The following is a 12,490-nucleotide window of genomic DNA, read 5'->3' as shown; positions in this document are numbered from 1 at the left end:
GGAGGAGTGGAGGGGGGGGAGAGACTGAGCGTTGACGCTCGTCTAGGAAGAAGCGCTCGCTCGCCCGTAGTCGGGGGGGGGGGGGCGAACGGCAGCTTCGCTCCCCCCCAGATCGAAACCGGAAGGAGAAGAGAGCCCACCTTCCGGGAAGGCTTTTCCTCCTCTCTCCCCCCCCGCCCTTTTCCCGGGGAGGGAGGGGGGGGCGACCGGAGAGGCTCCTGGCCAGAGGCGGCCGGGGAGAAGAAGGGAGGCCGACCCAGGCGGAGGAACCGCAGCCAGGAAGGAAGCCCCCGGAGATGGCGGGCTGGCTGGGGGAGTGGCGGGGGCAAAGCGGCGCCCAGGCGGGGACCCCGGTGGAGGGCTGCTTCTTGCTCAGCCGGACCCGGGAGGAGCCGAGGCGGCGGCAGGTGAAGCGGAGGGGGGGAGGATCTCCTCCCAAGGGGATCTGGTTTCCTTTAACTGCCTCCTGGGAGGAAGGATCCCCAAAGGGATCTGGTTTCCTTTAACTGCCTTGTCCTTCTGGGAGGATCGCCTGGGGGCATGGTTTCCTTTAATTGCCTTGTTCTTCCTGGAGGATCCCCTCCTGGGAGGAAGGATCCCCTGGGGACATGGTTTGCTTCAACATCCTTCCGGGAGGATCTCCTGGGTTGGAAGGATCCCCTGGGGGCATGGTTTCCTTTAACTGCCTTGTTCTTCCAGGAGGATCTCTTCCTGGGAGGAAGGATCCCCTGGGGGCATGGTTTGCTTTAACATCCTTCCGGGAGGATCTCCTGGGAGGAAGGATCCCCTGGGGGCATGGTTTCCTTTAACTGCCTTGTTCTTCCAAGAGGATCTCCTCATGGGAGGAAGGATCCCCTGGGAGCATGGTTTCCTTTAACTGCCATGTCCTTCCGCCAGGATCCCCTCTGGGATGAAGGATCCCCTGGGGACATGGTTTGCTTTAACTGCCTTATCTTTCTGGAAGGATCTCCTCCTGGGAGGGAGGATCTCCTCCTGGGAGGGAGGATCTCCTCCTGGGAGGAAGGATCCCCTGGGGACATGGTTTCCTTTAATTGCCTTGTTCTTCCAAGAGGATCTGCTCCTGGGAGGAAGGATCCCCTGGGGACATGTTTTCCTTAAACTGCATTATCTTTCTGGAAGAATCTCCTCCTGGGAGGGAGGGATCTTCTCCTGGGAGGAAGGATCCCCTGGGGACATGTTTTCCTTTAACTGTCTTCTCTTTCTGGAAGGATCCCCTCCTGGGACAAAGGGCTGTTTTGCTTCGCCCTGCTCCAGTGCATCAATAGAGGACAGATCTTGGTTTTCCCTCCCCTTTCAGTCCCAGATTTCTGGTTCCCCGCCCAGGTTATTCCATAGGATGGAGGAGGGAATCAGGAGGGAATCTCCAACTATGGTTATAACACAGTCCAGCTTTGGAGACACAAATGCAGGTCGTGACAGTAGAAGAGACTTTGGTTTCCCTCCCCTTTTGGTCCCAGAGTGGGGTTTCCCCATTCAGAGTATTCTACAGGTGGAGAATCCCAAAGGCACTTTTTCAGGAGGCAACTGGACTTCCTTGCTTGTTCTTTGAAGAGGTTTTGCTTCTCATCCAAGAAGCTTCCTCAGCTCTGACTGGGGAATGGGACTCCTTGCAGACAGCTGGTCATTTGCATTCTTTTAGAGAGCGGTTGATGGTTGATGCCGTTTGGAGGTTTACCTGTTTCCTCAGGGTCACCCGAATAGTGCAAATGTGTGTGGAGACTCCTTGGCTGGAGGATGTTTTTTTCCGCCCTGTGGGTCCTGTCACTGTTGAAGAAAGCTGCAGGCTGTTAGAGATGAGTTTCTGTTGTCCTGTGTCTCAAACTGAAGCGCAAATGGTTCCCCGTAGTCTGCAGTGGTTTTCTGGAGATCCGTTCTTACTCCCCCGCCGTGACCTGGATGACTGAGAATCGTAGACGAGAATCCCAAAGAATCCCAAGGCAACTTGCGTCTCCACCAGGGGACATAAAAGGGTCCAGCTTTGGAGGCAGAGAAGAATCCCCTGCTTCCGACATTCCGTGGTTTTTAACTTTTGCTTCTTCTGTCATCCTGGCTGTTATTTCAGATGCAGGAGCCCTTGAAGCCGGTGGCCTTGGAAACGCCTGAGGTGAGCGAAGGTCTCTCCGCTCCATGTATGCAGCAGCCATGGGGAAGCCTGTCTGAGGAGAAGCAAAATCCTCTTTGTGGTAGATCAGCGACAGCCCAGGTAGGGGAATTTCATCAGAGCTGGGAAACGTTTGAGGATCTGGTTTTTCATGGGACTGAATGCAGATCATGATGAGAATGTCAACTGTTGATATCAGGATCAATTTGCCTGGTCCTGCTTTCAGGTAATAATAATAATTATTTTTAAAGGAAAACTGTATTTTAAAACTTTTCAATAAAAAATAAGAAGAAGAAGAAGAAGAAGAAGAAGAAGAAGAAAGAAGAAGAAGAAGAAGAAGAAGAAGAAGAAGAAGAAGAAGAAGAAGAAGAAGAAGAAGAAGAAGAAGAAGAAGAAGAAGAAGTTGGAAGGGACCTTGGAGGTCATCTAGTCCAACCCCCTGCTCAGGCAGGAAACCTTATACCATTTTAGGCAAATGGCTGTCCAGTCTCTTCTTAAAAACCTCCAGTGTTGGAGCATTCACCACCTCTGGAGGCAGGTTGTTCCACTGGTTAATTGTTCTAACTGTCAGGAAGTTTCTCCTTAGTTCTAGGTTGCTTCTCTCCTTGACTAGTTTCCATCCGTTGCTTCTTGTCCTGCTTTCAGGTGCTTTGGAGAATAGCTTGACTCCCTCTTCTTTGTGGCAGCCCCTGAGATTTTGGAACACTGCTATCATGTCACCCCTCACCCTTCTCTTCATTAAACTACACATACCCAATTCCAGCAACCGTTCCCGATATGTTTTAGCCTCCAGTCCCCCAATCATCTTTGTTGCTCTTCTCTGTACTCTTTCTAGAGTCTCGACATCTTTTTTACATCGTGGTGACCAAAACTGGATGCAGTATTCCAGGTGTGGCCTTACCAAGGCATTGTAAAGTGGTATTAGTACTTCACGTGATCTTGATTCTGTTAATGCAGCCTAGCCCTGTGTTGGCTTTTTTGGCAGCTGCAGCACACTGCTGGCTCATATTGAAGTGATTGGAATTGGATTGGTATTGGAAATCTAGAAGGAGACTTTCTGGGACTTCTGCTGACAAACATACCCTTTGACTTTCAGGGTTTGGTATCCTTTGAGGAGGTGGCTGTGTATTTTACGGAGGAAGAGTGGGCGCTGCTGGATCCCAGTCAGCAAGCATTACACGGGGAAGTCATGCTGGAGAATTCTAGGAATGTGGCCGCTCTGGGTAAGGACCTGTTTTGCTCTGGTATTCAGTAAATTGTGGAATGTCTCTTGTTGTCTTAAGTGCTCAGAGAGCACCAGGACCCCTCATTTCAACCCTGAGCTACAAATATTCTCCTCCATTGGAAGCACCTTCAAGTAAAGAGGAGAACATTCTAGGACATTTCTAAGACCAAAATGAATATAACGGAGAAGTTGATACTGTAGATGCTGGATAGGATCTCTTCATCTAAGTGTTTGAGGATATTCTTTAAGTGAAGATGTCTGGTTTGATTTGAGGGCAGATAATCTAAACAGCTTCAGGGGAGGGGGATACTGCCCTGAATGTCTCCGACATCTGTTCCTTACAAGCGCCCAATTCCTAGGTTGCTAAAAACCAGTGGCAATTCTCAAACTGGCATGTTTAGCCAAAGGGCCCTGGTTTGACTCTTGAGTAAATCATTTGTAAACTCCCATGTAAAGCTGAGAACGGGTTACATTGTTTTCCCTCAGTGCTTTAGCCCAAGGTAGGTCTGGAGCAGGGGTCTTCAAACTTGGCCCTTTTTATGACTTGTGGACTTCAACTCCAAGAATTCCTCAGCCAGCGTACTTGGTTGGCTGAGGAATTCTGGGAGTTGAAGTCCACAAGTCATAAAAGGGCCACGTTTGAAGGTCCCTGGTCTGGAGGCTACTGTTAAAGAAGATGCTATCTGGAATCCTGAAATGATTTCAAGAATATAAGGTTCACTTCATCCAGTTAGCACGTTAAAAAGTCATGCAGCCACTGCCCAAGCAAAGCAAATTCATATGTTAACATTTCTCAGTTGATATCATACACATTTGCAGTTTAGCTTCTCAGAATTCTTACGATGTTCAGAGCTGTGTTTAGTCGGTATATATTCTTTGTTTCAATTCCTCTCTTTTGACACATCGCTATCACTCTTCTACCAATCATTGGCTGCCGGCTGCCCTCCGGGTGAGGTTCAAGGTGTTAGTGATGACTTACAAAGCCCTACATGGCATGGGTCCGGATTACCTACGGCAACACCTGCGGCCGGCATCAACTTCCCTCCGTCCAGTGCGCTCCCACAGAGAGGGCCTCCTCAGGGTGCCTCTGATCAAAGAATGTCGATTGGTGGCCCCCATGGGGAGAGCATTCTCTGTGGGCGTGCCAGACCTATGGAACCGCTTGCCGGTTGAGCTCCGGACGGCCCCCGACCTTCGCTCCTTCCGGCGCGATCTCAAAACCTTCCTTTTTGAACAAGCTGGCCTGGCCTGATGGGATGGGGTTGGGTTTTATAAATCGGTTTTAACTTTTTAATGTGTACTAATTTATTTACGGGCATTGCTATTTAATTACTTTTTAATTTTTGTATCCTGTTTTTTATTATGTATTGCCCTGTTCGCCGCCCTGAGTCCTTCGGGAGAAGGGCGGTATACAAATTAAATTAATAATAATAATAATAATAATAATAATAATAATAATAATAATAATAATAATAATAATAATAATGGCTGGCAACAGGCTGCTTCGGAGGCGCTCGACCGCGTTGTCCCTTTGCGGCCTCTGACCCGGCGCAAGTCCCGACTCGCTCCTTGGTTCTCCAAGGACCTGCGGGAGATGAAGCGCCAGAGAAGGGGCCTAGAGAGCATTTGGAGAGCCAGTCGGTCTGAGTCTGACCGAACACAGTTAAGATCCTTTTCTAGATCCTATCTTGTGGCAATGAGGGTGGCAAAGCGCGCCTACTTCACCACCCTCATTGCGTCCGCAGATAATCGCCCGGCCGCCCTATTTAGAGTGGTCCGCTCCCTTTTAAGTCAAGAGACGGGAGATGACCCCCTACATGGACGGGCTGAGGAATTTAGTAAATATCTGGTGGACAAAATTGCTCAGATTCGGGCTGGTCTGGACTCTGACTGGGCAGTATCTAACGAGAGGAAAACGATGAAGTTGGCCAAGTACATTTGGGAAGAGTTCGATCCTGTGACTCCGGATGAAGTGGACAAGATCATGGGGAAACTAAGTGCCGCCACATGTTTGTTGGACCCGTGTCCCTCCTGGCTAGTCTATGCTTCTCGGGAGGTTACACGAGGCTGGCTCCTAGCAGTTATCAATGCCTCACTGAGTGAAGGGTACTTCCCTGCTGCCTTGAAAGAGGCGGTGGTAAGGCCCCTCCTCAAGAAACCGGCACTGGACCCAGCTGTTTTAAACAACTTCCGTCCTGTCTCCAACCTTCGCTTCCTTGCGAAGGTCATTGAGAGCGTGGTGGCACGACAGCTCCCTTTGAACCTGGAGGAAGCTGAATATCTAGATCCGTACCAATCGGGTTTCAGACCAGGGCACAGCACGGAGACGGCATTGGTCGCGCTGGTGAATGATCTCTGGCGGGCCCGAGATAGAGGTTATTCTTCTGTCCTGGTCCTATTAGATCTATCAGCGGCTTTTGATACCATCGACCATGGTATCTTACTGCGTCGTCGAGGGGCTGGGAGTGGGAGGCACCGTTCTGCGTTGGTTCTCCTCCTACCTCTCGGACCGTTCGCAGACGGTGTTGGCAGGAGGGCAGAGGTCAAGCCCTAGGCCTCTTAATTGTGGAGTGCCTCAGGGTTCGGTGCTCTCGCCCCTCCTGTTCAACATCTATATGAAGCCGCTGGGAGAGATCATCCGTAGCTTCGGGGTGAAATATCATCAATATGCTGATGATACCCAGCTATTCATCTCCACCCCGAACCAACCCAGTGATGCCCTTGATGTGATGTCCCGTTGTCTGGAAGCGGTACAGATTTGGATGGGAGAAAACAGGCTTCGACTCAACCCGGCCAAGACTGAGTGGCTGTACATACCGTCATCTCGTTTAGTCCAAGAGGTTCCATCTCTGACTATAGGAGGAGAGATGTTACCTCCCATTGATAAAGCACGCAATCTGGGCGTCCTCCTAGATTCACGACTCAGTTTTGAAGATCACATTGGAACCGTGGCTAGGGGGGCATTTGCCCAGATTCGTCTTATATACCAATTGCGCCCCTTTTTGGACCGAGATGCCCTACGTACAGTCACCCACGCACTCGTTACCTCCCGTATTGATTACTGTAATGCTCTCTACATGGGGCTGCCCTTGAAGACCACCCGGAGGCTTCAGCTGGTGCAGAATGCAGCTGCACGGGTTGTGATGGGAGCTTCCCGATACTCCCATATTACACCCCTCCTGCGTGAGCTGCATTGGCTACCAGTTGCCCTCCGGGTGAGATTTAAGGTGCTGGTACTTACCTTTAAAGCCCTACTTGGCTTAGGTCCGGGATACTTGCAGGACCATCTGCTGCCGGGAACAAATTCCCATCGTCCAGTACGCTCACACAGAGAAGGCCTCCTCAGGGTACCGTCAGCTAGGCAATGTCGGCTGGCGACCCCCAGGGGGAGGGCCTTCTCTGTGGGAGCACCAACCCTATGGAATCAGCTCCCCCCTGAGCTTCGGATAGCCCAAAACCTCCAATCCTTTCGCCGCGGCCTCAAAACACACCTGTTCCACCAAGCTGACCTAGACTGACAGGCATTTTAATTAATTTATATTTAGTATTTTTAATTCATTTTTAAATTCTCTAATTTTTTTATTACACTGATGTTCTCAATTTCATTTTATCTTGATTTATGTACTTATTATATGTTTTATTGTGAGCCGCCCTGAGTCCTTCAGGAGATAGGGCGGGATATAAATCCTATCAATAAATAAATAAATAAATTAAATTCCCACTGCTGAAGCTAACTGCTGCCATTTATAATTGGCTGAAATTCTACAAAGGGGCAAGAACTGAGGGAAAAGGCAGCCTAGTAAAGTAACTTTGCCAAAAGGCAGAGGAATTAAAGGTGTACGGATGGACCAAAAATAGAATAGACTAGTAACTTTATTGTCACTTTGAATGTACACTAATCGGCATAGATTAAAATGAAATTTCACTGCATACAGCTCTCAAAGGATCGCCACCTCAAATATACACTCCATAAATATGACAAGAATAAATACAGAATTATGCCTATGCCCACATACATGACACAGAGAAACAACACAGTCTAGTTTGGGGTGTGCATACATGTGCACGGTGAGAAAAACGAATCTTGCAAGTTTACCAGACAGATGCCGTAGGAAACAAAAAAACTATTACAGAATCGTGTAGTCCTGCTAGAAAGGATTAATCAATTTGAAGCGAGCGGAAATCGCCTCAATATATTTTCTTTCCAAATCACATTTCCGATTCTAATTTTAGATTTGTTAAATTGATCATAAATGAAAAAAGAATCACTTACAACAAGGGGGGACACTATGAAGGTTAAGAGGTGAATATAAAAGCAAATGAGAAGGATTTAGTGCATGACATTCTTAAACGAATTGAAAACTAAAATATAATGAATAGAGGTAAACGAATAGAAAAGGGGAAAAAAGGATTAATATTTTAAAGATTGAGAAGATACCAACCCTGCTTTCATTTCTAAAGCAATAATATGAATTAGACAATAGGAACTCAAAACAGCAAGCTTCTTACCATAACCAACATATTGAACTAGATCCAGAGGCAAAAGGATTAGCAATGCAGCTCACACAACAGTGGTGCCATATGTGCCACCTTAGGGACCCGAGAACTGTGAACGTAACTGTATTCTCCACCAGCTGTATCTTCTGAATAACCTTCAGAGGTAGCCCAATGTATTACACATTGCAATAATCCAACCAAGAGATGACTAGCGCATGAGTGAGTGATTGAGCCAGCTCAGGAATTCTGGGAGTTGAAGTCCACGAGTCATAAAAGAGCCAAGATTGCCTACCCCTTCTCTGGGCATTATGAAACCAGCAGAATCTTGGATAAGCAGAAATAAAAGTCTTGTTTAGCTGACTGGTTGCTTAGTGACCATTTGAGATTACAATGGACCTTCCAAGAGCTAATTGTGGCCTGTTTTGGAAGTTCCAATGGCCGCCCACCCCCAAGGTGCACTCACATGATTGTATTTACAGCCATTTGCAGCATCCCACAGTCACATGACTATAACAGACTGTATTTTCTGCTGGTTTCAGGTGTTTATTTCTGATTCTTGGCCATAAATGCCCATAGGAGCAAACAGATTTGCTTAACAATTGTTTAAAGAAATGCTGCAAAACACATCATACTATCTGGCATATTCACACAGGGATCCGCTTAATGACCACCCAAAGCTATGATATTAATTCCAGGCTCAATTACACTCATAAGTCAAGGATTACCTGTGAGAGGTGCACTATTTTTCTGTCACGTACTGAAATGGTTAACTTTTATTTCTCATTTTCTTCAAAGCAGCTTATGGGCTGGAGCATGAGAACTACAAAGAGCCAATGATCAAGTCTGAAGAAGAGACGCTTGTTAATCCAGAACCTTCACAAGGGATTAAGAAAAGCCGTAAAGTGAGTGAAGAGGAGGAATCTCCTGGATCCAATGAAGTCCTTTATCCCCCAACCCAGGAAGTTCACCATCGAGAAGAAGAGGGGAAATATCTCATATGTGGCACAGGAGACAAATATTTCACTGAATATTCTACAACCGAGACTGAAGAGAAACAATATGAATATCAAGAGGATGGGCAAAGTATCAGCTCTACCTCCTACCTTGCTTTACGTTGCCCATCATACTCCCAAGAGACACCCTGTGCATTTATAAATTGTGGGGGAAATTTCAGTTTTAGCAGGCATATCATTTCCCAACCAGAGGGGAAACCATCTGAGCGTCGAATGGATTTCAGTAAGAAACAGTTACTTATTTTACCTCCAAAAATTCCTCCAAAGGAGAAACCCTATAAATGTCTTCGGTGTGGAAAGTCGTTTGCTCAGAGAGGTAACCTTACCATACATGAAAGGATCCACACGGGGGAGAAACCCTATCAATGTCTGGACTGTGGGAAGACTTTCGCTGAGAGAACTAACCTTGTCACCCATAAAAGGATCCACACCGGGGAGAAGCCATATATATGCCTGCTGTGTGGGAGACAATTCAATCAGAGTGGTCACCTTACGCGACATCGCCGAACCCACACGGGGGAGAAACCCTATACGTGCTTGCAGTGTGGAAAGAAGTTCGGCGGACGTTCCACTCTTGTGAAGCACGAAAGAAGCCACATGGAGGAGAAACCGTACATATGTACCGAGTGCGGGAAGAGCTTCCAGGACCTCGGTGTCCTAGATTACCACAAAAAGATCCACACGGGAGAAAAACCGTTTCGGTGTGCGGAGTGTGGGAAGAGCTTCAGGCGAAACGGTCACCTCGCGAAACACAGAAGAATTCACACAGGAGAGAAACCGTACCAGTGTCCGGAGTGTGGAAAAAACTTCCATCTGAAGAGTAGCCTTTTGCAACACAAAACAATTCACACGGGGGAAAGGCCCTACCGGTGCTTGGAATGTGGCAAAGGCTTCAGTCAGAACAGCACTCTTTTCCAACACAAAGCCATCCACACAGGCGAGAAACCTTACAAGTGCTTGGAGTGTGGGAAAAGCTTCAGTCAGAACTATAAACTCTTGCAACATAAAAGGATTCACACGGGGGAGAAACCATACAAGTGCACGGAATGTGGGAAGAGTTTCAGTTGTAGCAGCGATTTCAGCTGCCATAAAAAGATTCACACGGGGGAGAAACCCTACAAATGTCTAGAGTGCGGAAAGGGCTTTCATAAAAGAAGTTGTCTTACATCTCACAAAAGAAAACACACTGGAGAGAAGCCTTATCAATGCACAGAGTGCGGAAAGAGATTTTCTTACAACTTTGTCCTGCGATATCACCAACAAACCCATACCGGGGAGAAACCGTATATATGCTTGAAGTGCGGAAAGGCGTTCAGCAGATGTTCAAATCTGAAAATCCATATAAGAATACATACGGGGGAAAAACCATATAACTGCCCAGAGTGCGGAAAGAGCTTCCGTAAGGACAGTGACTTTATTCGTCATAAAAGGATTCACACGGGAGAAAAACCTTACAAATGTTTGGACTGCGGAAAGGGCTTCACTCAGAACGCGAACCTTATCAAGCACAAAAGGATTCACACGGGCGAGAAGCCGTACAAATGCACGGCCTGTGAAAAAAGCTTCAGCCAGAAAAATCACCTTTCTCAACATGAGCAGACCCACAAAAAAAAAAATCATAACCTGGGAGCTTTATCTTAAAAGGTTTTCTTCTCAAAAAAAAAAAGGAGGGACCTTTGTGGGAAAACAGTAGACATATGTAATCTGTGGAATAATGTTCAGTTGGAAGAGTAGCCTTATCGGGCCTAAAGAATGGGAGAACCGTACAAATGCCGAGTGTAGGAAGAGATTCAGAAAGGATTTCACTCTTATTTTCCAGAAGAAATTTTTTCGTGGGGGGTGGGGTGGAGGAATGTCTAGACAGCCGGGAAACTTTCAGGACCATTACTGGAATAGAATTTGCAAAGAAAATCTGTTAAATCAGGGGTCTGCAACTTTTAAGGCTTGTGGACTTCAACTCCCAGAATTCCCCAGCCAGCACATGCTGGCTGGGGAATTCTGGGAGTTGAAGTCCACAAGCCTTAAAGTTGCCCAGGTGAGAGGCCTCTGGATTAAATGGAATATTTGAAAGAGGAAGAAAGAGCCTCAAAATAGGAATGCTGTCAAAATAGCATGGAATTGCACTGATGGTCTCAGGAATGTTCAGACTGAATGATCTAAAGTTGGTAAGAGATACTCAGAAAAGGGGCTAATGAAACAAAATCATCTATGGCAGACATGTCAAACACAAGGCCCCGGGGGCCGGATCCAGCCCACGAAGTGATTTCATGTGGCCCGCGAAGCCATCCTGGAAACAGTGAGGGAACGGCCCCCACTGCCTTGGCCCTGGCCCAGAGACCCTCCTTCTGCCAGAGACCCTCAGATCTGTCCCACTCCTGCCCAGGCCCCCATAGGCACCCTTGATGCGAACGATGTAGAGCTGGCCATGCCCACCCAGTAGGCCATACGCACTCTAGCCATGCCCACCCAGTAGGCCATGCCCACCCAGGACATACCCACCCAGCCCCCTAAGGGCAACGGCAATGCTGATGCGGCCCTCAATGAAATTGAGTTTTGACCCCCCTGATCTATGGGAATATTGCTCTGTGAATTTGGCCCAGAGTAGGGAAAATCAGAAATGCTTTTTAGCCTATAGTTGCATCGAGCAGTTCCTGGTCTGCAGGATCCTTGGCGCTCTCTGAGCTTGGTTGTTTTCTTGCAGACGTTTCATTGCAAAAACTGCCCTGATGATGTCACCTAGTTTGGTAATGAAATGTCTGCAAGACAACAACCAAGTTCAGAGAGCACTAAGGACCCCTTCATTTATTTTATTTTATTTATTTTTTATTTTAATTCCATTTATATCCCGCCCTTCTCCGAAGACTGAGGGCGGCTTACAAGCTTAGCAGTAGCCTTCATTCTATGTATATGCCTGCTTATTAGGGCTTTCACACACCCACCCCCCAAGCGGCATTATTACAAAGTCAGCTTAATTGCCCCCAACAATCTGGGTCCTCATTTTACCTACCTCGGAAGGATGGAAGGCTGAGTCAACCTTGAGCCTGGTGGGATGCGAACCTGCACTAATTGCAGGCAGCTGGTGTTACTTAAGGAGGCATTAGCCCACTGCTCCACCAAGGCTCAACCCTGAGCTACAAATATTCTCTTGCATTACTTCCTGGTGCTTATTTCTTTGGCCCCTGAATTTTTGACACATAATCCTCAAGACCTAAATGTTTTGTTCTGTTTATTGCTCCATTCCAATTGTATCTTCAGAGAGAAAAAAAGGAAAATAATGTTCATACAAATAAAGGTATTAAAAATATGAAAGACAAACCTCAATATAAATGGTGAAATACAGACAGATCTAATAGAAGCCTTCAATTACCAGAGGATTCTGCATCAAAAAAGCCAATATAGATCTAGGCTGCATTAACAGAGGGATAGAATCAAGATCACATGAAGTGTTAATACCACTTTATAACGCCTTGGCAAGGCTGCACTTGGAATATTGCAATCAGTTTGGGTCGCCACGATATAAAAAAGATGTTGAGACCATAGAAAGAGTGCAGAGAAAAGCAACAAAGATGACCAGGGGACCGAAGGCTAAAACATAAAGAACACTTGCTGGAATTGGGTATGTCTAGTGTAACA

The 12,490-nt window shown here is 47.1% G+C and overlaps 1 protein-coding gene and 1 long non-coding RNA gene across 5 annotated transcripts in view; both read left to right on the top strand.

Moving 5' to 3' along the window:
• LOC310635946 overlaps positions 1-12,490 on the top strand; it is an 871,275-nt gene that overhangs the window by 752,454 nt on the left and 106,331 nt on the right. For all 3 annotated transcript variants that reach the window (XR_014491571.1, XR_014491572.1, XR_014491573.1), the window contains exon 2: positions 11,409-12,490. This exon is cut by the window's right edge and continues 305 nt beyond it. This is a non-coding gene — a long non-coding RNA (uncharacterized lncRNA). The remainder of the gene's footprint in view (positions 1-11,408) is intronic.
• Positions 187-10,544, top strand: LOC310635891 (uncharacterized protein). Of its 2 annotated transcripts, none has more exons than XM_083355252.1 (4): positions 187-407; positions 2,084-2,224; positions 3,219-3,345; positions 8,643-10,544. In XM_083355252.1, exons 1-4 carry the CDS (start codon positions 297-299, stop codon positions 10,496-10,498), a joined length of 2,235 nt encoding a protein of 744 aa, XP_083211378.1. In that variant the 5' UTR covers positions 187-296; the 3' UTR covers positions 10,499-10,544. The 2 variants fall into 2 exon arrangements, with proteins under 2 accessions (XP_083211378.1, XP_083211377.1); XM_083355251.1 differs by having other exon boundaries at positions 188-407; positions 8,640-10,544.

This window comes from Vipera ursinii (assembly GCF_947247035.1).
Source record: "Vipera ursinii genome assembly, chromosome: 2".
Classification (NCBI taxonomy): domain Eukaryota; kingdom Metazoa; phylum Chordata; class Lepidosauria; order Squamata; family Viperidae; genus Vipera; species Vipera ursinii.
This window is presented reverse-complemented; position numbering and strand designations above follow the sequence as displayed.

Bases quoted from the DNA above. Each gene is read 5' to 3' on its own strand.
- LOC310635891 (XM_083355251.1), top strand. From the start codon at position 297: ATGGCGGGCTGGCTGGGGGAGTGGCGGGGGCAAAGCGGCGCCCAGGCG. The intron at 2,225-3,218 runs GTAGGGGAATTT...TTTGACTTTCAG, and splicing joins GTAGATCAGCGACAGCCCAG to GGTTTGGTATCCTTTGAGGA. The intron at 3,346-8,639 runs GTAAGGACCTGT...TTTTCTTCAAAG, and splicing joins TAGGAATGTGGCCGCTCTGG to CAGCTTATGGGCTGGAGCAT.